Source organism: Sander lucioperca, chromosome 2 (assembly GCF_008315115.2).
Source record: "Sander lucioperca isolate FBNREF2018 chromosome 2, SLUC_FBN_1.2, whole genome shotgun sequence".
Taxonomy (NCBI): Eukaryota; Metazoa; Chordata; class Actinopteri; order Perciformes; family Percidae; genus Sander; species Sander lucioperca.
The window spans coordinates 27,796,524-27,823,023 of record NC_050174.1 but is presented as its reverse complement, the minus strand read 5'-3'; the positions used below and the strand labels follow the sequence as shown (position 1 = coordinate 27,823,023).

General features: G+C 43.0%; 1 protein-coding gene across 6 annotated transcripts; it reads right to left on the bottom strand.

Moving 5' to 3' along the window:
- Positions 1–3,356: 3,356 nt before the first annotated feature.
- Positions 3,357–26,226, bottom strand: LOC116050699 (trichohyalin-like). Of its 6 annotated transcripts, none has more exons than XM_035998981.1 (13): positions 26,092–26,226; positions 17,706–17,842; positions 17,429–17,614; positions 13,853–14,024; positions 13,567–13,746; positions 13,352–13,474; positions 13,070–13,194; positions 12,945–12,975; positions 10,532–10,619; positions 9,936–10,005; positions 8,699–9,855; positions 3,815–8,155; positions 3,357–3,773 (listed from the first exon to the last, which is right to left on the bottom strand). In XM_035998981.1, exons 2-13 carry the CDS (start codon positions 17,838–17,840, stop codon positions 3,689–3,691), a joined length of 6,693 nt encoding a protein of 2,230 aa, XP_035854874.1. In that variant the 5' UTR covers positions 17,841–17,842; positions 26,092–26,226; the 3' UTR covers positions 3,357–3,688. The 6 variants fall into 6 exon arrangements, with proteins under 6 accessions (XP_035854874.1, XP_035854873.1, XP_035854870.1 ...); XM_035998980.1 differs by having other exon boundaries at positions 3,357–7,227; positions 7,276–8,155; XM_035998977.1 differs by having other exon boundaries at positions 3,357–8,155.
- Between the last annotated feature and the right edge of the window lie 274 nt (positions 26,227–26,500).

The following is a 26,500-nucleotide window of genomic DNA, read 5'->3' as shown; positions in this document are numbered from 1 at the left end:
CATTTCACATACATGAAGGTTTGGGATACTTTGATGTATTACACAGGAGCATTTAATGAACACTTGTTTAGAATTTAGGAACCACAGTACAGTGTGGGTGCCCTCTCTCTCTCTCTCTCTCTCTCTCTCTCTCTCTCTCTCTCTCTCTCTCTCTCTCTCTCTCTCTCTCTCTCTCTCTCTCTCTCTCTCTCTCTCTCTCTCTCTCTCTCTCTCTCTCTCTCTCTCTCTCTCTCTCTCTCTCTCTCTCTCTCTCTCTCTCTCTCTCTCTCTCTCTCTCTCTCTCTCTCGGAAGTGTGCCAAAGTATAGCTTATATATATAGATAGATATATATTTCTATCGAGAGAGAGATACAGTAAAAATGGAAGTGTTAATAGTTTATTTTCATCAATTACCAAAATGCAGTGAATGAACAGAAGAGAAATCTAAATCAAATCAATATTTGGTGTGACCACCCTTTGCCTTCAAGACAGCATCAGTTCTTCTCGGTACACTTGCACAAAGTTTATGAAGGAACTCGGCAGGTAGGTTGTTCCAAACATCTTGGAGAACTAACCCCAGATCTTCCTCAGATCCTTCTGTCTCTTCATGTTCTCCCAGACAGACTCCATGATGCTGAGACCAGGGCTCTGTGGGGGCCATGCCTTCACTTCCAGGACTTCTTGTTCTTCTTTACACCGAAGATAGTTCTTAATGACCTTGGCTGGATGTTTGGGCTCGTTGTCCTGCTGCAGAATAAATTTGGGGCCAATCATACGCCTCCCTGATGGTACTGCATGATGGATAAGTATCTGCCTGTATTTCTCCATACAGGCCTGTACCATTAATCGTGACCAAATCTCCAACTCCATTTGTAGAAATACAGGCCCAAACATGCCAGGAACCTCCACCCTGCTTCACTGTTACCTGCAGACACTCATTATTGTACCGCTCTCCAGCTCTTCGGCCAACAACCTGCCTTCTGTTGACTCATCAGTCCAGAGCACCTGCTGCCATTTTTCTGCACACCAGTTCCTATGTTTTCGTGCGTCGCTTGGCCTTGTTTCTATGTCGGAGGTATGGCTTTTTGGCTGCAACTCTTCCATGAAGACCACTTCTGGCTTGACTTCTCCAGACAGTAGATGGGTGTACCTGGGTCCCACTGGTTTCTACCAGTTCTGAGCTGATGGCCCTGCTGGATAGATAGATATATATAGATATTTATATAGATATATATAGATATTTATATAGATATATATATAGATATTTATATAGATATATATATAGATATTTATATAGATATATATATATATAGATATATATAGATATTTATATAGATATATATATTTATATAGATATATATATATTTATATAGATATATATTTATTTATTTATATAGATATAGATAGATAGATAGATAGATAGATAGATAGATAGATAGATAGATATAATTAATGAAAATGGCAAATGAATAATAAGTAAGTGATGTTTTATCTGGCTATCCAGCACTAGCGGCAGCCTAAATCAATATTTTGAAAATATTTGTGTCACCGGTCATTTAGTGGCTACTTATCCACCTATTGATGTGTTAGCCTTCAATTCAATTTCTAATTACAGACAAAAGTTTATGAGAAGTGAAATATATATTTCTGAAGAGCCAGACTGAGAATATGACAAGAGAAGCAATGGCATCCAAAGTCTAAATATACACACATTATCCAGAGTGCACTCCTGCAAGCCATCATTACATCTGTGAAAGAATCAATTGCTCTGTGTGTGTGTGTGTGTGTGTGTGTGTGTGTGTGTGTGTGTGTGTGTGTGTATATGAAATCCAGTGAAACTCACTTTATGCCCAATAAGTACACAAGAGCTGAAATAGTCCTTTCAGAAATCTTTATTTGGTGTAATTTCAGCTCATTAAAAAATAAGTCGACAGAAAGTTTAGTCCGCACACAACAAGAAGTGAGGGTTAATGACCTAAATGACTTCAATGTGCTAATAAGCACAAATACATTTCACATCACACAGCTCAGTAATACATGTTAGCTTCAAAATGACACAACTAAATCAACACGCAAACTGACACAACGTATGCTGCTGACTAAATCATATCACATTATTAAACGTGGCTGAGCACAATAACTGCATAACCCCCGACAGCGTCTAATGCTCAGGTTCACAGAGTTAGTTAAAGGGTTAGGAACATGTGAGGCCACATATCACATGGGTCTCCATGTGCAAATATCTAGGTGTGAAATGTATATTAAAAAAAGAGAACATGCTAATATGAGTTAAGACCTGAGTTCTGCTGACGGTTGCAATGCAAGAACAGTTTTTGCAAATATGTTTTTAATCAAAGTACACAGATTCATAAAACGCAAACACCCTATGAAGATGAACTGTTGGAGCATTTCACACATTTAAAAAAACACCAATTCACTTTATTTCACTATGTTTCACATTGTTGCCAGCTGAGTAAAAAATTACCAGAACCCATATTTGAGAGATTTATCACATTACACAATGCAAACTGGACATTCACATTTTTAATGAAATATAAAAAAACTATGTACAGTAAAAATATGAATTCCCCACTTGTCAGAATGCTCAGTTAAAATGCAAATTATGGCTTTTTAAGAGTGGTCCCACTCGAGTGTGTTCATGTGTTAGTGTGCAGTCTCTTTCTGATCAACATCAAAACTGGGAAAGGCAAAAACTATTTTTAAAAATTCTGACTAATAAATATGGACCTGCAGACCTTCAGTGTGCAGCTTTAAACTCAGTGTGAACACGCCTTAATGTTCGGAGGGTCAAACAACACAACCTGATTAGGTTCGGAGGTCTTTTACAGCCACATATGCAGAATCTGTTATGGAGTCTTACACGTGATCATGATGACAGGTTTGTGTTTGTAGAAAAATGACACATGCTGGTGAAAACAGCAGCGAGACACAGTGTCCACAAAGTTTAAAGCTGCAGTTTTGAACTGAAAAAAGCCGGTCTCTTGCTCTTTTCAATCTCCTTTTTCTTTTTCTGGGTGAAGAAGAAGAAAATTGAAATTTGGATTTTGAATACGTGTGGTCCTCCATGTTTCCTTCTTCAAACTTGCCGGGGCCGGGAAGCTACGATACCCATTAGCAGCATTAGCAGCAGCTGTGAGTTTATCATGTGACAGCGAGAACGCGTAAGGCGTAGCAGTATGTCCTGTATGTCCCTTACCGGCTAACGTATTTTAAGATGGAGCATGAATATGGAGCGTCTACCCCAGTTCATGCAAATGCAAATGTATAATTTCAAGCCAAAAGGAATACTTGGAATTGATGGTGGTGGTAAATATTCATTATCAAACTCTGTGTTGCCCGTTCACAAACTTGTTCTTTTTCATGAACAGCTACACACTTGGGCCTTTAAGTCCACATGGAGAACACACAGGTGTTTGTGAGTGTACGCTGTGAGCTTACTACTGAAGCTTGCATTAAACATTGACTATGAGCATGTGTTGTTTCTTTTGCATTTCCCAGTTCTGTGACTGCACACTGCTACATGTATTTGGTGTGGATGTTGATCGTAGCATTCAGAACATCCTAAACTCTGCTGCGACGCTGAGATCTGCGAGCTGGTGTTCCTTCAGCTCTTCTGTTCTGAGTGGAGCGCGGGCTCTTCTCTTCTTCCTCCTCAGCTTTCTGAACTCTAGCACTGCGGCGTGTGGATTTAGCCTGGGGGGTGATTATCACTGAAGGAACTGACCTCCCTCTTAAAACTCTCTTTCCAATCACTACAGGCTCCGCCTCTTCCTCTGACATATTCTGCTCCTCTTCTTCAGCCTCTGGACTCAACCCTGCTGTCTCCCGCTCCTCATCTGTGTCTAACACTAAACTCAGATTGTTCAGCTTCTCTGCCGGCTGCTCTGCTGAACGTTTCGCTTTCTCGTCCTCTCTGTCCTCTTCGTCCTCTTCCTGCTGGTCAGCTGTGGCCTCCGTCTCGCCTCGCTCTCCCTCCTCATCGTTTTCTCTGTAATCCACTCTGGGCTTTTTTCGCACCGATCTTCGAGGTGAGTCACCAGTCGATTGGTGCACTTCTTCTTCCTCAGGATCTTCCTCTTCCTGCTGCTGCGTCTGCACTGCTCCTCTCCTGGATCTCCGTGATGGAGTGGCGGCTGAAGTTTTTGTTTTGCTCCGCAGCGCTCTGGTTGTTACAGCCGGAGCTTCTTCCTCTGCCGCCACAGATAGAGCCTGTTCTCCAGCGACGTCACTGTCACCTCCCACTTCAGTGGATCCTTCTGTGACGGTGGTTTCCTCTTCCTCGGCTGACTTTGTCTCTTCTACCTCAGCTGATGAACTCTCTTCCACAGCTTCCACACGGTTGTCCTCCTCTTCAGGCACTACTTCCTTCATCTGCCCTGCATCTCCTACAGCAGACTCTTCCTCTCGCACTTCTTTGTCTTTGTCCATTTCCATACTCTTTCCTTCTTCCTCTGCATCCTGCCCTTTCTCCTCCGGTGGTTCCTGCCCTGCCTCTTCTTCTTCCTGCTCTGCTGCAGCTTCATCCCCATCTTTTTCTTCAGTCTTTTCATCACTGTTGTCTTCCTTCTCATCAGCTTTGGTTTCCTCTGCTTGTGTCTCTTCAGCAGGAGCAGCTTCTTCCTCTTCCTCTTCCTTTGTCTGAGGCTGTGTGCGGACTCTTTTGGATTTACCCCGAGGTGTGGCAGCAGCAGACCTTTTTCCCTTCCTCAGAACTCTTGTTTCTACCACTGGTTCATCATCTTCCGTGCTTTTCTCTCCAGCTGCCTCTTCCTCTTGCCTTTTTGTGGTTTTGCTTCTGGTTGCGGCTCTCCCTGTCTTTTTACCGCTTCTCAGGACTGCTGTTTCAACACTTGCTGCTTCTTCCTGGTCAGTAACCTTTCCTTCGTCTGTATTTGGTGTCTCTTCAGCTCTTTCCCCAGCGGAAGTCTCTCCCTGTCCGTCTTCACGTGGCTCAGGAACAGTAGACCGGTCCTCTTCCTCTGCCACAGCTTCTTCTTTTTCCATCTCAACCTCTGGCTCTGTAGCTTCTTCTTCCTGCTCTGCTGCAGCTTCATCCCCATCTTTTTCTTCAGTCTTTTCATCACTGTTGTCTTCCTTCTCATCAGTTTTGGTTTCCTCTGCTTGGGTCTCTTCAGCAGGAGCAGCTTCTTCCTCTTCCTCTTGCTTTGTCTGAGGCTGTGTGCGGACTCTTTTAGGTTTACGTTGAGGTGTGGCAGCAGCAGATCTTTTTCCCTTCCTCAGAACTCTTGTTTCTACCACTGGTTCATCATCTTCCGTGCTTTTCTCTCCAGCTGCCTCTTCCTCTTGTCTGTTGGTGGTTTTGCCTCTAGTTGTGGCTCTTTCAGTAACGGGTGCTTCCTCCTCCTCAGACACACCTTTTGCCTCGCCGTCCTCTGCTGTCTCCAGGGTCTCTCGGGGACTTCCCGTCACTGCAGAGGTTGACTGTTCCCCCTCCACTGTCTCTTGTGTTGGGACTACTTCCTCTTGAACACCCAAGCTCTTCCCCTCATCAGCAGGCTGTGCAACATCTGTGTCCACATCTGCAGCTGACCCAGCCCTGTGGGCTTGTCCCTGCTCTGAGGCATCTTGTTGTAAGACAGTTTCCTCTGCCACAGTCTCCTCTTTGTCTTCACTCATTTCTGCGTCCATCGTTTCTACTCGTTCAGTTGCATCCCTTTCATCAAGTCTCTTTGCCTTCTCCTGATCAACAATCTGCTGCTGTTCCTCTTCTTCCTCTGCCTTTCTTGCCTCACCTGCTCCCTCCTCTTCCTGCTCTCCCTCTTCCTCTTCTTCTGGGTGGGTTCTTTTTGTTGTACGTCTTTGCGTTACAGGGATAAGCTTCCTCCCCCTCCTCAGAACCCGGACTTCAACTGTCGGTTCCTCTTTCTGACTTTCTGAAGCCGCCTTTTCTACCTCAGCATTCTCCTGTCTGCTTCTTGTTAGTGTGCTTCTGGGCGTGGCTTGGCCTGCCTGCTTCCTGCGTGCTCTGGTTTCTGGGACTGTAGCTTCCTGCTCCTCATCGTTAACACCTTCAGCCTCCTCTTCATTAGCTCTGCCCTCCCCTGGGTCTGCTGTTGGGACTGCTTCCGCTTTATCCTCTTCCCCTGTCACTTTCTCCAGCTCAGTGTTTTCTGTCCCCTCAGGAACTTCCTCCTCTGCAATAGCTGCTTCCTCTCTCTTCTCCTCCTCTGCCTCAGCAGGAAGAGCCTCCTCTGCAGCTGCAGCTTCTTCCTGGATGTCAGTATGGCTCACAGAGAGCTGGGCTGCCCGTTGCTCCTCTTCTCCACTCGGTGGCAGTACAGCTGAGTCCGCGCTGGGTTTGGGTAATGAAGTATCAGTGTCTCCTTCTTGTACTGAATCCTCTGCAGCTTCCTCTTCAGTCACCGGCACAGTTCCTTCTGACGACTCTCCTGTTTCTGCTGTGACAGCTTCCTCCACTTCTGTCGGGGAGTCTTCGACTGACCCCAGCCCTGTTTCTTCCTCTTCCTCTGCTTCCTCGTCTGATTCCTTTGGTCCCTCTTCCTGGTTCTGGAGTTGTCTCTGCCCCTCCTCCTCTTCCTCTTTGTCTGGTTGCTTCTTGCTTCGTCTGGACCTGCTTTTTGGAGCTTTGGACGTCTTCGCACCACTCCTCAGAGATCTAGTCACAGTGGCTGGTGCTAGTTCCCCCTCCTCACCCCCCATGGGTGCTTTCCTCTCACCACACTCTTCCCCTACGGCCTCTTCCTCCCTGTCTGCATCTCTGGATACGCCTTCTGATGCATCTTCTGCTGCATCTCTTCCTCGCTCTGCCACAGCTTTGCCTTCCTCCACATCGATTTCTGGCTCTACACTTTCCTCTCTCTCAGAGGCAGCTTCCTCAACCTTTCCCTCTCCCTCTCCCTCAACCCTTTCCTCTCCCTCTTCCTCAACCCTTTCCTCTCCCTCAACCTTTCCCTTTCCCTCTTCTTCAACCTTTGCCTCTAGCTCTTCCTCAACCTTTTCCTTTTCCTCTCCCTCCACCTTTTCCTCTGCCTCTTCCTCAACCTTTCCCTCTCCCTCTTCCTCAACCCTTTCCTCTCCCTCAACCTTTCCCTTTCCCTCTTCTTCAACCTTTGCCTCTAGCTCTTCCTCAACCTTTTCCTTTTCCTCTCCCTCCACCTTTTCCTCTCCCTCAACCTTTCCCTCTCCCTTTTCTTCAACCTTTTCCTCTCCCTCTTCCTCAACCTTTTCCTCTCCCTCTTCCTCAACCTTTTCCTCTCCCTTTTCTTCAACCTTTTCCTTTCCCTCTTCCTCAACCTTTTCCTCTCCCTCTATATCTCTCTTTTCTTCGGCTGCTTCCTTTGCTGCCTCTTCCTCCTCTGCTCCCGTTTCCTCTTCTCCCTTTTGCTCTTCCTCCTGGATGTGTTTGCGGCCTCTCCTGGATTTGCCTTTAGGTGTGTGCGATGCAGACGTCCTCCCACCTCTCAGTGTTCTTGCAGTCACTGCTGGTTCTTCTTCTGCTTCATGTGCATCCACTTGCTTTCTGCGACTTGTTGTTTTGCGTCTTGGTGTGGCTGTGCTAGTTTTTGTTCTACGTCTCAAAGCTCTGGTTTCAACAACTGGAGCTTCCTCCTCCATCGCCTTGTCCGCCTCGTCCACTTCGGCTGCTGGGGGACTCTGGTCAGCGTTCTCTGGTTCTCCATCTGCAGACTGCTTCTCCTCCACTCTGATTGCCACAGCCTCCACCTCATCAGTGCCTCTTGCTGCTTCTTCACTAACACCCTCACCTGTGTCGTCTCTTATTTCAGGAACCAGTGCTTCCTCTGCTTCACTTTTTTTCTCCTCCACAGATTCTTCTTTTTCAGAATTGTCTTCTTGAAGCTGTTCCTTCTCGGCAGTCTGGGCCTCTGCACTCACCTCCACACATGTGTCTTTAATGTCTTCCTGCTTCCCTCCATCCTCCTCTTCCTGTTGCTTTTCTGCAGCAGCACTCTGTCCGTCAGCAGCTATTTCGTCTGCCTTCTTCACACTGAGATGATGGCAGCTTGTTTTGATGTCCACTAGGATGACAGTGGCTTTCTGGAGCTTGGAGATTTCAGGGCCAGATTCCTTTTCCTGAGGCTCTTCAGCCTGTCTGACAGCTGTTTCTGTAGCAGCAGCAGTGTCTCTGACAGCTGTTTCTGCAGCAGCAGTGTCTGCTGTCTCTACATCAGCAGTGTCTCTGACAGCTGTTTCTGCAGCGGCAGTGTCTCTGACAGCTGTCTCTACATCAGCAGTGTCTCTGACAGCTGTTTCTACATCAGCAGTGTCTCTGACAGCTGTTTCTACATCAGCAGTGTCTCTGACAGCTGTTTCTACATCAGCAGTGTCTGCTGTCTCTATATCAGCAGTGTCTCTGACAGCTGTTTCTACATCAGCAGTGTCTGCTGTTTCTACATCAGCAGTGTCTCTGACAGCTGTTTCTACATCAGCAGTGTCTGCTGTCTCTACATCAGCAGTGTCTCTGACAGCTGTTTCTACATCAGCAGTGTCTCTGACAGCTGTTTCTACATCAGCAGTGTCTCTGACAGCTGTTTCTGCAGCAGCAGTGTCTCTGACAGCTGTCTCTACATCAGCAGTGTCTCTGACAGCTGTTTCTACATCAGCAGAGTCTCTGACAGCTGTTTCTGCAGCAGCAGTGTCTCTGACAGCTGTTTCTACATCAGCAGAGTCTGCTGTTTCTGTAGCAGCAGCAGTGTCGTCATCTGCAGCAGCAGAGACACTGACAGCCTCTCCCTCCTCTGCTGCTTCCATCACCGAGACAGGCTCCGTCTCGTCCTTGCTCTCTTCCTCGTTCCCTTCAGTCAAAGCTATAACGTCCCCTGCTGCTTCCTCTGCCTTTGGAATCGTCTCTTCTTCCACAGCACTTAGTTCCTCAGTGGATATCTCTTCTTCTGGCCTGTCAGCGACCTCCTCTTGTTCCTCCACCTGTTCATGTGCTTGCTCTCCCCCAGCAGAAGCTCCTGCTCCCAGGTCAGCTTCTTTTTTTCTCTCAGATCCATGCTTCACGTGTTCACCCTCCTCTTCCTCTGTCAGTGCAGTCCCCTTCACCTCCGCCTCCGGTTGTTTCTCCGTCTTCTCTTCATTTGTCAGTTGTTGTTCATCTTCCAGCTGTTGCTTTTCTTCTCTTAATTCCTCCAGCTCAACTGCATCCTCTTTTACTCCTTCTCCAGTTTCAGCTAACTCCTCTGCTCCTTCAGCCGAAACGTCATTCTCCTCTGCCACCTCTGCCACCTCTTTCTCTGAGTCTTCACAGACTTTCGGGCAGCGTCTGGTGTATTTGCGTGTGGGTGTAGGCGTGTTCATGACAGTTCTTCTTCTCAAACTTATCCCTCCATCCTGGGCTGCAGTTTCCTCCTTCACCCCCTCCTCCGGCTTGCTGTGGTGTGTATATCTCCGTCTACGGGTTTTACTCTGTACAGTTGTTTCTCCTGTTCTTCCTGCTTTGCCATTCTTTGATGTTTCACGTGGTGACAGACTTACCTTGTGTTGTGGAACTCTTTCTTCCCACTTTTCATCAGTGATCTGAGTTTCCTCCCCCACTTTATCCAGAGTTTCTGCTTCCGTGTGTAACTCCAACACTTCTTCAGAGACTGCCGGCGCTGCAGTGTCTTCCTCCTGACACTCTTCCTCCATTTCTGATGCCACATTCTCAACTGTGATCTGTGAGTCCCGGGCGGTGTTGTTCAGATCCTGGGGGGCGTTGGCTTCCACTGGTGCCTCCTCAGTCATAGCTGATGATGTCACATCAGCTGTTTCAGGGTCTTGTGGCTTCAGGACAGCGTCTGGTTGTCCCGACATGGTGGCTGCAGTGTCAACTACATCCTGTCCCTGTTCTTCAGGAGCCACACTGACAGCCTGAAAATAAACACAGTGAAGTGAATCATGAACACGTTGCTGTCCTGGTCATGTAGACAAACCAGTTTGCATATACACACCTTAGTCTGCATCGACTCAGAGACATTCTCCTGCTCCTCTCTGGGGGTTTCTGCTTCAATGTCCTCAATTCTGAAAGATGTTAGATATCAGGTGTTTATTTCAAGCTTTATATAGTGGAAGGATCTGATGGTGTGACAACGCACCATTTAATGAAAATGAACACGCAAACTCAAAGATGGCTGATATCCTGTCAGGCAGAAAAAATTATATGTTCCTCAAGGTGAGAGCAATGCTCTCACCAAATTTGTGAACATCATAGAAACTTTACCCTGACGTGCCTTAGGGGGCGCTATAGAGCCCGCTGGCCTTGCCCCAACCCAGGTCTGACTAATGTGTCAAGTTTTGTCAGTTTTCAAGCAGTCCAAGCCCCTGAAAATGTGATTGCGCAGCAGAAAAATAATCTTTTCAAAAACAATAGCTTCCTTCTACTTTGAACCATCTGAGGAAGAGTCACAGTGGACCACGATGGCCTACAGATCTCACGCTATCCAAATGCAGAGGTCATACTCCAAGCATCTAAAATGGAAATTCTTAACTTCCTGATATAAATGCATTCATGCTGTTTTCAGGAGTGACATACAGAATTCATACAGACCTGATAACCTTTTCCTCTGCAGTCTTCCTTCGTTTTGAGCCACTGCTCCGGCCCCGGGCTGTGAGTGGAACTTCAGCCTCTGAACCTGCTACAATGTCACAAAGTGCATTATTAGGCAGCTTTATTTGTATAGCACATTTCAGCAACAGGGCAATTCAAAGTGCTTTACATAAAACAAAGAGCATTTAAAAACAATTAAAAAAAAATCAAAAAATACCACTAGATAAAAGACAAGAATAAAATTGACAGTGCAGTATAAGAAGAAATTAACAATTATTTAAAGAAAGGCAACATCAAAAAGATAGGTCTTCAGCCTTAATTTGAAAGAACTGAGAGTTGCTGCAGACCTACAGTTTTCTGGTAGTTTGTTCCAGATATGTGGAGCATAAAAACTGAACGCTGCTTCCCCCTGTTTAGTTCTGACTCTGGGGACAACAAGCAGACCTGTCCCAGACGACCTGAGAGGTCTGGGGGGGTCATAGTGTAGTAGACCTGTCCCAGACCACCTGAGAGGTCTGGGTGGGTCATAGTGTACTATCAGATCAGAAATGTATTTTGGCCCTAAACCGTTTAGTGATTTATAAACCAGCAAAAGTATTTTGAAATCTCTTCTTTGAGGCACTGGAAGCCAGTGTAGAGACTTCAGTACTGGAGTGATGTGATCCACTTTCTTGGTCTTAGTGAGGACTTGAGCAGCAGCGTTCTGAATCAGCTGCAGCTGTCTGATTGATTTTTTAGGGAGACCTGTAAAGACACCGTTACAGTAGTCTAGTCTACTGAAGATAAAAGCATGGACAAGTTTTTCCAAGTCCTGCTGAGACATAAGTCCTTTAACCCTTGATATATTCCTAAGGTGGTAATAGGCTGACTTTGTAATTGTCTTAATGTGGCTGTTAAAATTCAGGTCTGAGTCCATGACTACACCAAGATTTCTGGCTTTGTCTGTTGTTTTTAACATTTTCGTGCTGACTTTTAATCGTTTCTCTTTTGCTCCAAAAACAACCACCTCAGTTTTTTCTTCATTTAATTTAAGAAAGTTCTGGCACATCCAGTCGTTAATTTGTTCAATGCACTTAGTCAGTTGTTGTATTGGACTATAGTCCCCTGGCGATAAGGTTATATAAATTTGTGTGTCATCCGCATAACTATGGTAACTTATTTTGTTGTTTTCCATAATCTGAGCCAGTGGAAGCATGTAGATGTTAAACAGAAGAGGCCCCAGAACTCCACACGTCATATTTGTATGCTCAGATACATAATTACCTATAGACACAAAGTAGTCCCTATTCCTTAAGTAGGATTCAAACCACTTTAGTACTGAGCCAGAAATGCCAACCCAGTTTTCCAATCGGTCTAGTAATATGTCATGGTCGACCGTATCAAATGCAGCACTGAGATCAAGTAATACCAAGACTGAAATTTTGCCACTATCTGTGTTTAAGTGGATGTCATTAAAGACTTTAACTAGAGCTGTCTCAGTGCTGTGGTGTGGTCGAAAACCCGACTGGAAGGCATCAAAACTGTTGTTTAGTGACAAGAAAAGGTTCAGTTGTTGAGAAACCGTTTTTTCAATGATTTTACTTAAAAATGGAAGGTTTGATATCGGCCTATAGTTGCTCATTAGTGACGTGTCTAGATTGTTCTTTTTTAAGAGTGGCTTAATGACTGCAGTTTTCAGGGCCTGTGGGAAGATACCTGAGAGAAGAGACGTGTTTACAATCTGTAGAAGATCTGTAGCCAAACAATTTGCAACATTTTTGAAAAGGCCCGTTGGTAGAATATCAAGGCAGCAGGAGGAGGTTTTCAGATGTTGTATAATGTCCTCTAGGTTTTTACGGTTAATCATATGAAATTGGGTCATATTGGAATCTGTTTTGCCTGGACAATGTGACAACACATACCCTGTACTCAATATGGAAGCACTGACTGTTTGTCTAATTTTCTGAATTTTGTCATTGAAGAAGGTGGCAAAATCATTGCAGGCCTTGGTGGATAAAAGTTCTACTGGTACTGGAGGGTTTGTTAACCTATCAACAGTAGCAAACAAAGCACGTGAATTATTATTGTTTTTGGCAATAATGTCCGAGAAGAAGGACCGCCTTGCATTCCTCAGTTCCAAATTATAAATGCGTAGTCTCTCTTTATAGGTGTTGTAGTGGACCTGGAGATTAGTTTTTCGCCACCTGCGTTCTGCTTTTCGACACTCTCTTTTTTCTGTTCTTACCAGTATGACATTTCTCCATGGAGATCTTTTCTTACCAGAGACAGTTTTGACCTTAGTGGGAGCAATGGCATCAATAACATTTGTAATTTTACAATTGAAATTGTCTACAAGCTCAGTGACTGATTATTACATTAATATTCAATCTAAGGGAACGTTTACAACGTAGGTGTAAAATGATGAAGTGCTCACCTTTGGTAGCGCTCAGGACTGTCACTTCCTCCTGCAAAGCAAAACCACAGGGATCATTTTCACACAATTCTTTGTTTCTCAAATTCATATTTCTCAACTTTGAAGAAGTAATAATAATAATGTACCACAATTTCAACTGTGCATTCCATGGATTCAGCATCTTGTATTTGAGTGGTGATGACCACATCCTTCTCAGTCATCTCAGTAATCACAAGTGATTCCTCTGTGAAGGACAGACTCCTGGACACTGCTGAGGGACACAGGAAGACAGGCACAATGCTTAGAGGAGTACACTAAAACAACCATTTGTCAACTGATACTATCTTTGTGCTGTCAAATCTTTTGGGATATGCTGTCCCGGGGGGGGGGTTAAGGCTCTTAACAGTGCAGTCTCTGTCTGTTTGTACCACTGTGATCCATGGCCTGGATCTTGCTGGCCATGTTGGTCCTCTGGTTGGGCCCACCAACGCTCTCCACCTCCCACAGCAGGTCTGTGTCTCCTGGGAACTGCCTCAGGTACTTCTCACACACTGGGAACAAACAGGAGAGTAAGTAATATCCTGTTTACATACCATAGGTTCATATGGATAAGGTGTTCTTGCTGCAGGGTGGACTCTTCTACCTTTATACATGGGTTTTGTGAGGGGGTACCTCAACCCCAGACAGTCCTCTTTGAAACTGAGCACAAAGTCCTCCAGCATCTGCAGGCCAAAGCCTTTCCCACGCTGACATCTCCTCACAAAGATGGAGTCCATCACAGGGAGCTGATAGCTTCTGGTGGCAAATGAATTAGAAAAGCTGCCTACAAGGGAAACACAAAGCACATCATGTCAGAAAGGAATAGACCGATATCAGTTCTCATACACGGGCTAAACCAGGTTTTATAAATCACATAAATAAACTATTACCTGAGGGTTTGACTGAGTAGAAGCCCACAGCCTCTCCGTTACTCCAGAGGATTTTGGCGTGATCTTTTTCTCCGTGGCAGAGGAAGGGGAGCTCTTCAGAGCTCATCTCTCTGGCTCTATAGACCACACGGTTAAGGATGTACAGAACTATTCTCTCTCCTACTGTCTCCACCTGAGGGACACACACACACACACACACACACACACACACACACACACACACACACACACACACACACACACACACACACACACACACACACACACACACGGTATTCTTCATATAATGGCACCTTGCCACATGTTTGAATGGGTTTGTTCAAACAATGTTTCTGCTTGATTAATAACAAGATCTTTCATTTAGCACTGAAACACACAGAAGTGCCCTCTGTTATCAACAACACACATTAAAGATTCCCATTTTGTGCTCATCATGAGTATAAAAGTATTTTTTTCAATCGCTTTGCACAAACATACAATTTTCAAAACTACAATCCTCACACCATGTGGTACGTTCAGCACATAACTCTATGTGACCTGCAAAAGGTGATTACTCAATCAAAAGAATGAACTCCTGTTTCAAATGTAAATAAATTAATCAATGACTAAATCATTGTCATCAAAACAGAAGGTTACTTTATCATTGCTTAGACCAAGACAATCAAAATGCTAAAACATCTTGTCAGATGACTCTAAAAGTATGATAGTTACCGTCTGTAATATTGTCCAGTTGCTAACATTGTATATTTAGGCAGCTGAATAGTATTGATGTCAGCCATGGCATACACTATACTTTCTCATTGTATGTACACACCAGCCAACCACAAATACACAAAGGAAGCTTGTACAGAAAGATATACAACAGCAAAATTATCAAAAAATACTCCACAAAATATGCAAGAAAAAACAAACTATACTGCAATTGTGAGGAAATTGTATTGTTCCCCATAAAGCCTACATCTATTCATCTGACAACTTTTACAATACCACATATCTATTATGTATCTAATATATGTGACAGGTTATTGTGATTGTTGCTTGCTCTATTTTGCATGTATGGATTTACACAATGAAGATGTGTATAACTGCATTTGAGACATATGATTTAATAGCAAATGAATGCAAACTATTTCAAGGCTTACTCAATGCATTCTGTGCCAAAGCAATGACAATGACTATAGTCATGTGAACAACTGACCTAATGTTCATATACTGTAGATAGTCATATAGTTTGACAAAGTTTAATAGTCATTCGAAGGTTGTGCCAAACCGATTGAGAAAAACTGTAAGACAGACTTTCAAAAATTGATACCTATTCTTAAAGATCTGCACACTTCAATAAAAGTTGCATTTTCACACAATGGGGGCTGGGGGGCGGGGGGGGGGTTGTCATCAGCACATTGAGAATACCCTTCAAATTGTTAATGAGTTGCACATCTCGTTGCGTCATCATCACTTGAGTCATACATGGCTCTATGTCAACACAGCTTTAAACTATACTTTTTGTTTTTGATATTTATATTTCACATTCTTTCTCCCTTGTAAAACACAGCATCCTCTTCTGTTACTGTGACACATTTGGCCAACCACATATTGAACCTATAGCGTGTGGAACGGATGCCTTTCAATTTTAGTGTAGTGTGTGTGTACTTGCACAGCCAGACCTGTCCACTCTACTGCACAGCGCTGTGCCAGGGCTGGACTAAGATCTGGATACAATACTTCTCTATTCTGGGATAGAGGGAAAAACTCTCTGGGATTGTTTGACGTTCTTAAAACCAAACACAACCATCCTCGGCAGTGCTAAGCTCTAAAATAGATGGTGGAAGGGGAGGATCATCAGGCATGTGAGAGACATCAGGTTTTATCCCAGCGCTGTAAATCCGGTAAGCCAGACAACATGGTGTTGCTCCAGAGTTTACAGAGTCTAGTGAACACCCATTTTCATGTTGACCTAAGATACTGTAGCTTTTCTGGACTGCACCAGGATTCAGCTACCGTCTAGGTGCCAAACTCTGTGGGCCACAACAAAAATCTGCAATCAGCATAAGACTGATGACACCATGAATACATCAATGCTGCAGTGCTGCACAAGTAGTCTGGATCAACGGAAGTACATTTTCAGGATAATTGCCTCACATCCGGCAGACCGGATGTGCCTCTCCTTCCTCTCTCTGTGTTGCCGTTCTCAAACTCCGTTCTCTTTGGGAAACAACAGCCTTCGAGCTAGCGAGCTAAACCCTGAAAATATTAAGTTTTAAAGAAGATGTGGACGGTGGAACAAGGCAGACCTAATTGGTTGGAATGATTGTAAAGATTTATAAAGAATATGTTTAGGTCATTTCCTCTCTAACTGGGAGGTTTTGGGACTGATTGGTGGGATTGCTGTGGACGAAGTACACACGGAGATACACTGGTAACAGATAATGAGGTTTAACCATCACTATCTCTATCTCCACCACTATCAGCTGATTTAAATAGCTCACGTTACTGGATTGTGTCAACAGTTAACTTCATTTACTATTGGATGTGGAGTTTTCTTTAGCAGGGTGTAAATGTTCCACCAAAACAAGTTCCTTCCTGAGACTATTTAGCAGAGCCACCGTCGCTGTGTCTGGAGCTTAGCGCTGCCCAAGACAACTGTGATTGGTTGAAGAAATGCAACAAAAAACAACCCAGAGCGGTTTTTTTTCTCCTATCCCAGAATGCATCTGGGTGTAGCCAGACCTAATTTTTTGACAGCTTTCAGTGGTTATGAGGAGAATTTTGGTGATAATTGATCGCTGTTTAGGTACATTAAACTATGTTAAGCTTTTTCCTTACAATATCCCTTAATGAAGCAGAAACGCTTAATGTCAGCTAACGTCCATAATAATAGGACTTTGGGTTAGATTTGACAGTTTTCAGTGATGAATGAAGAGCAATATGAGAGAGAATTTTGGTGATAATTGATCGCTGTTTACGTACATTAAACCACATTAAGCTTTTTCCTTACAATAGGCTCTAATGAAGCAGAAAACGTTAACGTGAGATAACTTCTATAATCCTTGGATTTCGGTTTAGTTGTTTTGACAAGCTTAAGTGTTCATGACAAGATATGGCCATGAGAAATTTGGTGATGACTGATTGTTGTTTAGGTACATTAAACCACGTTAAGCTTTTTCACGCTAAGTGTTTTAGAATGTCCCGAGCTGGCCATGTGAGACTACTGCAGGAGTAAAAAAGTTTTAAATTTGCTGAAGTATTGTGTTCTAGGTCTTAAATTAATTTAAACAGGTCTTAATTTCCCTACGTCCATGTGACGCCTCTAATGCTCACTGAAATGTTAAAATTTTTTATTCTGTGGTGTTTAGTTCTTTCTTTTGCTCTTCCTAATTTAATTTACTGTATATTTACAGATTATTATTTCTCTGTGTCACTTTTATTCAATTTTAATAAGTTCATTAACTTTGCAAGTACTTTTGTGACTCTGCATGTCGTGATATAGGTCTTACATTTCATTCATAAAAGTCTTAAAAAGTCTTAAATTTGACCTGCAGAAACCCTGATTAATGAGTGAGTTTGATGTCCTCGTACCTCCACCGCTCCATCCCGAGCAGGGTCTGCTGTCTTAAGGATGTCGTCCACGGGCCACCACTGGTCCAGCAGGTACAGAGCCACAGCAGTTAACGGTTCAGTGGGAGAGAAGAGGGCCAGGACCTTCTGCTTATCACTGGATCCATACAGAGGGATGAAGCCCACACTGCAAATATTGATGGTGACCTGAGGACAGACAGAAGCACATAGTCATCATCATCAGTGCTGTTATGGCCCTTATTGAGCGACACACACTGGTCCAGTCAGGAGGGTTTACCTGGGTGGAGTCAGGGAGGGTAAGGTGTTCAGGAGCATCCGGGTTGCTGTAAAGAAGGTTGTTCATGTAGTTGTGGGCCAGCCGCTCCAGTTCTGTGTGGCTAACATCAGCCAGGAGATCCACAGGGAACTTCATCCCTACACAACACACAGTAGACAGACAGCAGGTACAACAAACATCAGCCATTACTGTTGGCACCTAAAAGTTCTCATCTCTCAAACATTATTCAAGCACTGACAATGGAATTCTTCCTTTTTATAGTATTTCACCTGGAGTCAAATACAGATTGAATGAAACCTGTTCACTAATGCGTATTAGTCTGTAACCTCTCTTCATTTCCTAAGGGGTGCAGAGTAAAATGCCTCTGGATGCAATTGCACAGACCTGCCAGTGCTAAGGCAGACCTTCTGACGTATTCAGCCTGGAAATGGGACGATGTTTGGGTGTTTCTAATGCTGACACAAGCAAGATGCAACTAGATCTGTAGTGAAATAACTTGTGTGTAGTGTTACGGTTGAAAACGGCTGCAGTGGTCTATTTTGTAAAGCTAGTGGAGTTGTTTTTAGCCACTCCTGCATGCAAAGAGAGAAGAGAATCACACCTGGACGTAATCCAATTGGTTTCCCACACGTCAGCCAATAAGAGGGTACCACTCCCTAATATAAGGCTCCCTTTATAAAGTGCTGTTAGAAACTGTAACTAATGGTTAAGTAATCATTTACTAATGGATTATGGTCCAGATTATCTGCAGCCCTTTTCTAGAAATGAGTGATCGAACCACTAGGCTTATTGGTAAATGATTAACTATTATTATGTCCCCACTGATTAGTTATTTTTCTTATCATTTCAGAAACGTCACACTTTTAGAGTAAAATGATGCAAAAAGGCCAAACTAACAAACCATCACCGACATAGATCTCCTCAGAAATACCCAGCGCAGATCAAACCACAGCTCTCCCAGTCCCAGCACGTCTCTACACCAAACAGCCAAACAGGCTGCTCACGTCACCTCAGAGTGTCTATGCAGAGTTATAGACTTAAACTTAACCCGCGTAACCTGATCCAATCCACCTGCCACAACAAATCCCAGTTAATCCTTAGTGATCCCTGTTGAGACTAATATGCTGTGAAAGTTACTTTATAAAGTTAGCTTTATAAGTGACGAGCTTTAGTTTATTCTTACTTTAATTATAATTACTAGAGTACACAGGCAGAACTGTTTGGATTGCACCTGAAGCTAACATGGCTAATATGTCAAACTATGACTTTCATAACCAACCTATCCTAAAATCTGCATCAACAAGTTGTTGAATAGTTTTTTTGTGAAATAAAATACTTTGAGTAGGGTTTAGGTAGCTGGAGATAAGAAAGGCTGGCGGTTCGATCCCCAGCTCCTCCTGTCCATGAGGCAGACACTACAAGGATGCCTTGCATGGACGCTCCGCCATGGTGCATGAATGTGTGTGAGTGTGTGTGTGTGTGTGTGTGTGAATGAGGGGCTATTGTACATAGCTAAACTGCACATTGTAAAGTGATTTGTCCAGTATAGTAGAAAGGCGCTATATAAATAGTACAATTACCATTTTAATTAGTTCAGATTACCAGCTGTCTGGCTTTTTGATTCCAATAAAACACCTCTAACGTCCCACTACTCATGCTACACTCAATAATATAAAAGGCAAACACGGAACCAGCTACATTTCCTCTCCACCCCCCACACAAACTTTGCATCCATTACTGCTGAGTAGTGGAGGGTTATGTAAAACTAGCAGGAGGTTGCAGTAGGAAGCAAACAGCTGATACCTTTAGCTTCAGGGCCTGCAGGGTGGAGCTGGGGGGGCGGGGGTCAAACAGGAGCTCCTGCACACACACATGCTTATTCACAACGCTTCAGCAGCTGTCTGCTAACGCTTATACATGAACACAGGCTGGAATTCAAACCTTCACTCTGTGTCTTGCTCAACTTTCTTGTTCAGACACTCTTTGAGAGCACTGAACACGTCAATATTGGGTTGGAGTACGTTGGAATTTAATTTAGCTGGAACATAAACCTGTAGACTTACACAACTTCAAACACAATACACACACACACACACACACCTGGTGAAACAGTTTGAGCTACCTGCAGGACCAGTTTCCTCAGCATGTGAACTATTGCTACGTTTCCACGTGGCTGGCTATTTTCATAAACGGACATTTCAACCTCCATTTTGAAAAATAACATCGTGCACAGCTGTCAGTTTTCAGAAAAGTGTTTGTTTACACGTACCCGTGTATATATGCCATCAAGAGCACGCCAGACCTGTAGGTGGTAGTGTAACGAGAAGCTCAAGCCCACGTTAGCCAATCAGAATCCCCAAAATAGCAACAACAGCAAGAAATCACTTCCTCTTTTCTTTCCTCTTCCTCTCCTCTGCTGCCTAAACCTCCGTTTGTCTCAGTTTACGTGCAAACGAAGATTTCAAAAATCTCCACTCTGGCCGGAGTTTTTAGAAAGAAACGTTTTCAGAGGAGAGTTCTCCATCTGCGTGTAAACGAAGGGCACAAACGAAGGGAAATGTCTCTGTTTTTCAAAATAACCATGTACGTGTAAACAGGGCCTATAACCCTGTCAGGGGCGGGGCTAGAAGGAGGGCACCGGGTGTATATAGTGATTTCCATTGGATCAGAGTACTGTCATTTGGCTGCCTGTTCTGCCAATCTTCCCAGCCCTTGTCACATGACCAATTAATGTTTCCATGACGACTATTCAAAATTCTGATACCATGGAACCAGCACTGGAACTGTTTTTGAAACAAGTGACAGTTTGTTGAAATTAAAAACAAGTGAAATTGTGTTGTTCTATCCTATCCAATATTTTTTGTATTTTTGTAAGCAGATTTTCAATGCTGTATTCTGATAAAATGCATTTAAAGGCACACTGATCTGTCTGTGCGTGTTTACATGAATCTGTAATTATTATAGATACGTAATTTCATATCCAGCTGCTTGTAGGATGTATACCCAGACTGACAGACGGTTCTATCTGGACCAGTTAACAATTTCTTTAAATGAATGAGAATGAATAATAATCTTCACAAAGCATTGTTGTTTTTATTGAGGGGCACAGTTAATCCAGTTAATACAGAAATAGCTTCACTCCATTGATCCAATAAAATTGATTGTTTACTGTGTGTATACAGTTCACTAGAGAACGTGTGAGAGAGATGACAGGACAGAGAGCAACTGACCTGCTACTCTGCAGCAGAGATATCCAATCAGCTGTGATTCATTCATTTTACACATGCGGACCACAATCACTCCATTTAATAAAAATCCAACACAGACCACATCTGTGATGTATGCTATCATACTGTCCACTATCCCGCCATGTCTCTCTCTCTCACACACACACACACACACACACACACTCTGTCACTGAGCATCAGCAGCCTAGCAAAAAGTCCAGTCTGTCTTTTGTGAGAGGGTCTGTGTGTGTGTGTGTGTGTGTGTGTGTGTGTGTGTGTGTGTGTGTGTGTGTGTGTGTGTGTGTGTGTGTGTATAGATGCATGCTCTAATGAAAGCGGGCCTCAGGCCAGGGAGTAGACAATTCCACAAACACACCCATAAACCAGACACTTCAGGCCTGCTCTCTCTGCAGCTCTACTAACCTGCACAACACATTAATAACAAGACAAGGTATAACCTTAGTATGAGGCTGGACCATCAGGGCTCCAGACTAACTTTTTATTATCTAGGAGCCCTGTAGCCCCTAACTGAAGATTCTAGGGGCACAAGCAGAAAATGTAGGGGCGCACACCTAAATCAACCTGCAACACACTTATTCACAGTTCCCTGATTTTAACTGTATTGCTGATAAATGCTTACATAATAATTGGGTGATTCCCCAACTACAGGCACTTTTGTGTCCTTGGCCTTTTTTTTGTAAATAAATAAACAACAACAAACAAATGCACAATACATTGTCATTATGAAGTTCATGCTCCAACATCCTAGTTACCACCAAATCTTGCCCCTGTTTTCTTTTAAAAATGCTTTTGCAAGGCTGTTTATTAGCAGATTTTTCAGTTTTATGCTTGTCCCCAACCCAGACTGGCCCTCTTTGAATGTTAAAAAATTACATTAAAGGATCGATTTAAAAATATTTTTTAATATGTTTGTCTTAAGGACAAATAAAATAATATCATACCATCGAAATTCCATATGCATATCACAATTTTAAACTACTTTTGGAATAAAATAAGTCTGTCCCCAGGTTTTCCGTCATTTCCACCTCCCTCAACAAAATCCATCTTAATAGATCCACCTTAAATATTTTATTTACTTGGTAACCATGGAAATAATTGTGAAAAAAAGTGTTAGTTGAAGATGAAACTTCAGGCACGTGTGCTCTTCAGCAGAAGAAAATAAATCAAGGTAACTCAAGCTTTTATACAGAGTATTTTTATTCAGCGTCATTTCCACCTTGGCTGTAGTTTGGTTGAATTATGTACAACAAATATGAAAATAATGTATTTATGTTTATTACGAGTAAACAACATGCTAAGTGCAAAACTAGCTAAGCCTGACATGAGGGTGTGCTAATATTGCAGAAAAACTGCTAATGTCATTTCCACCTCTGAGAAATTACAGGCGTAGCTTTGGACATGATATATATATGCCATTTTTGTGCGCCATTTGCATGTTCTTCTGACATATTTGTGCTTTCGGACTGAGAACTTTATATATCACCATTCCAGTACACTCCATATTTATTTTTATTTATCTATATTTATATTTAAGATGCCGAAGTCGATGGCCAAGAAGTCACAGGAATACAGGGACAGAATAAAAGCCGATCCAGTTAAATATCAACAGAAACTAGAAAAGGACAGAAAGATATCGCAGGAAAAAAGAAAGAGGAATAGTGAAATCAATCTTCGAGGTCTCCAGTAAGGAGAAGGAAAGAAAAAGAAAACAGTGGAAGCTCAATCAGCGAAACCGGCGACAACGTATAGCCACTGCAAACGCTGTGTTGGCCACCAAACCCCCCCCAGACAATCCCCCCATAGTGGGAAGATCTCCATCCAGGGGTAGGAAGAAAGTGAGTTTTCAGAGATTTACAGCTTTTTTGAATGAAATGAATGTTTTGAGGTTCATATAATTTGTAATTATTTTTAAAACTAAAAACATTATCTTTAAACTGGGTATATTATTCAACTCATATATGTTAAATAATAAAATATATGGTTTTAAAATATTTTGGACTGGCAATTTAAGTAAAAATGAACAGAAACAATCTTTCCACCATAAACCGTCATTTCCACCACTTTCCACCACTACACAGTTTTTAAGAAAAAAAATAAGAATAACCAATGATGTGGATCTAAATGTATTTTAAATCAAGTATTGATAGTTCATCACTTACAATATATGTGTGAGTGACTTAAAAATAAACATAGACCTGAGCAAAAATGAAATGCTGTAGGCAAAAATTCCAACTCGTGGCAACTCGTGGCATTTAGCAACTTTAAATAAAAATGTATTAAGTTCATGAAGTATTAAGATTTATTTTGTTACATGATTAGGTAGCCACTGATGTTATTGACTGATATATCATCTTATATAATCAGTTTTACAATATTATATTGTAATAAAATACATAAATTGAAAAGTGGTGGAAATGACATCTTTGAAAGCGCTCTTCAGAAAAACTGTTAAAAATAATAATAATATTCCATGGAATTCTAAAATTGCCCACTGTCATATTGTGTTAGAAGACACATGAATGAAGCTAGGAAGATTGTTTTAAGTGTGTTTTAAGAGAGTGAAATTTCCATATGCTCACAGTGCCAAAAGTGCTCCTAGTTGGAGAATCACCCAATTACAGAAACTGCAAGGTGCAATTTCATTTTAGTTCACAGTCTCAGCCTCATACAGGCTCTCCCTCCCTCCTCTCTGTCTTTTTTTTTAACACTGAAATAGCAATCATAAGGTGATTAAACTTCCACAGAGCCAACAGCCAGTGTGGGAAATATTGAGCGAGCCAGAGAGAGAGAGAGAGGAGCTCAGACACTCAAAACACACAAGCACTATTTGTATTGACCAGGTAAAAAGTTATATATTTGATCAGCAACTGTGTATTCAGACTCAAAATTTAAGTAATTAGTGCAGTGCCCGTTGAAAATGTGTCTGTTAGGAACGGGCCGATTGCTTGGCCTGTGGTATTGCCACTTGTAGAATTCATCAAAACCAAATTGTACCCCAAAATTACTTACAGAAGGACCCCAAATCACTTCATATGCAACTTCCCTGTATACCCTACTACTAACTTACTGATTTACCTGACAGAGAACGTTGCAGATTCAGAATGTAATCACAAAATATCACAATGAAAATGTGGAGTAATGTGGCCGGGTTGGCTCAGAGATAGCGGCGCACGTCAAACAAAGGAGACAACAGTGCGCACTCCGATGTTATGAGCCAAAATCTCCTGTTTCACCGGCTACACGACAACACTGCAACCAGAGTTTCTGAAAATCTTCAGCGTGGCAGGAGTTTTCAAAAAGGTTCGGTATCAGTGACCTGATACTGTGTTTGTGTGTATAGAAAAAGCTGCAGTTTTGAAAATACCTGTGTTCATGTGGACAGGGCCTAAGGCTGACTCCTTATTGGCTATCACTACGAGGCATTTTCCTCGCCAATGTACGATCTTTAGCAAACAAAATAGATTAACTTCGGCTGAAAATCCCAGCTCATAAATGTATTATGGACTGCAACATCAATGTTTTTCATGGAAACATGGTAACAACAGCGTTGTGCAAAAGCATGTGCATGTTTCGCCATGGCTGACTTTTACAGACGACGAAAGGCGAGACACACGAGTGTGTAGATCACATCCATACTAATCACTCACCAATAGTCAACCCAACAATAACGGCGCAATATTGACATAGATGTATATGGTCAAAACAGAGCCACTGGCGTGAACAGGTTGGTCCATGTGGCATGTACAACGCGGTGCCATGCCCACTCATTTCCTCGCTATGCAACTCTAAGATATATCAAATGTTAAGAGGAAGGTTTCACCTTGACTGAATGTGTAGGGAGGGGGTCCAGTAGGCCTGGAAAAATGTGGGGATTGAGACATTAAAATCATCAATATCACAGATCTTTTCAGAGTAAGGGACATGATGATTTAGGATCATGATTGTAATGTATGCCAGTCTAATGCAAGTTATTATTCCTGAGATAATATTGTCCAATTGTGATTCCAGGACTAGGTCTGAACTGTTGGTCTTTAACATCCAGACTACAACTCACACTTTCTGCTGAGAACTAACACAGAACTGAGAAAATAAAGGTGGGCTTACTCTTGTTATCTCTGACAGACAGAGTGGGGCAGAAAGACACAGGCACTTCATTACATGATGTTCAGATAACAGGGTGAGCAGGCTACACTGTGTGGCTTATTCTTTTTAATATGCATATTGTAAACATTCAAAGCTGACTTAAATGGAACTTAACTGGGTGAAAAGGAGGGCAGTTTAAAATGAACACAAGACAAGTGAGAAGCAGCAAGAAGCTGCTGAGAGAGAGAGAAGGGAACAAAAAGTTCCAAAGTTAAGGTAGTTGGGACTGGGGGAGGTGTGTGTGTGTGTGTGTGTGTGTGTGTGTGTGTGTGTGTGTGTGTGTGTGTGTGTGTGTGTGTGTGTGTGTGTGTGTGTGTTCTACAGGCACACTGCAAGTGATGAAGCCTCCAGCAGCAGCAGCAAACAGTAAAAAAAAAAAATTAAACAGTTTTCACACATGCAAACTCATCACTGACCGTTCAACCCTATGTTAGCCTACATTTTTCTTCATAACAATTAAAAACAATTACAAATGTCACTAATAATTTCAATAAGTTTGAGGTCTTGGTGTGGACAAAACAACACAAATAAATGCAGCATCAACCAAACAAAGCCTCTCTCTACTTGTTCAGACGGAGTTTATAGACAGCTTTGTGCTCGTTTACAAAAGTATAAAGCAGCAGCTTCACGTTCGGATAGGATGTTTGAATTCAGAACATTTTGTTCCCAATAAAAAGCGACCTAGTTGCGTTGAGTGCTTCGCCTCAGCGGACTGTGAGCAGCAGCGGCTCCAGTGCTCCAGTGAGGCCGGCGGAGCCCGGGATCAAGTGGCGCCGGGAGAGAGTTCTGCTGCCCGCTTTCGCTTCAGCAGATGCCGCGGGCCGGCCATCCTTGTTTCTGTCTCCTAATTCCATAAGTGCACAGGCCAGGAACAAGGACCAGCACACACACTCCCTCTCATACACACACGCAAACACAGACACACACAAACACACACTCACACACACAGAGCCGAGCCAAGCCGAACCGAGCCGCGGGAACACACACAAACTCACCTGTACTCTTCACAGGAAGCTTTACTTTCCTTGAAAACTCTCGCTGTTGTTTAATTTAAATTCCGTAAACACGCTTATGGATTGGTTTCTGATGTGGTTAGCTGCGACACTCTGCGCATGCTCGGCTCAAGCAACCAATCCCGTGCAGCCGCTTTATATAACTCAACTATAATCCAATGTAACCCCGAATAATCCTAAAATCACTGAGAGCAGTTTGTTACAACAGCATCTTCAGACTTCGACAGGTTTATAAGGTGATTAAGATCTTTACACACTCGGAGCGTGTTTTAATTCTTCCAGGAGATCCCAGAGTTTACAGATGTGACAGGCTGAACATCTGCTGAATGGGTATCACATGATGGAATATTGGTGCTGCCATAATGAAACATGGGGGCTGGTTTGAATATTT

Coding starts and splice junctions, on each gene's coding strand:
- LOC116050699 (XM_035998977.1), bottom strand. CDS start 17,840: ATGAAGTTCCCTGTGGATCTCCTGGCTGATGTTAGCCACACAGAACTG. Junction 17,615..17,705: donor CCCTCCCTGACTCCACCCAG/GTAAACCCTCCT, acceptor GTCTGTCCTCAG/GTCACCATCAATATTTGCAG. Junction 12,976..13,069: donor AATGCACAGTTGAAATTGTG/GTACATTATTAT, acceptor TTTGCTTTGCAG/GAGGAAGTGACAGTCCTGAG.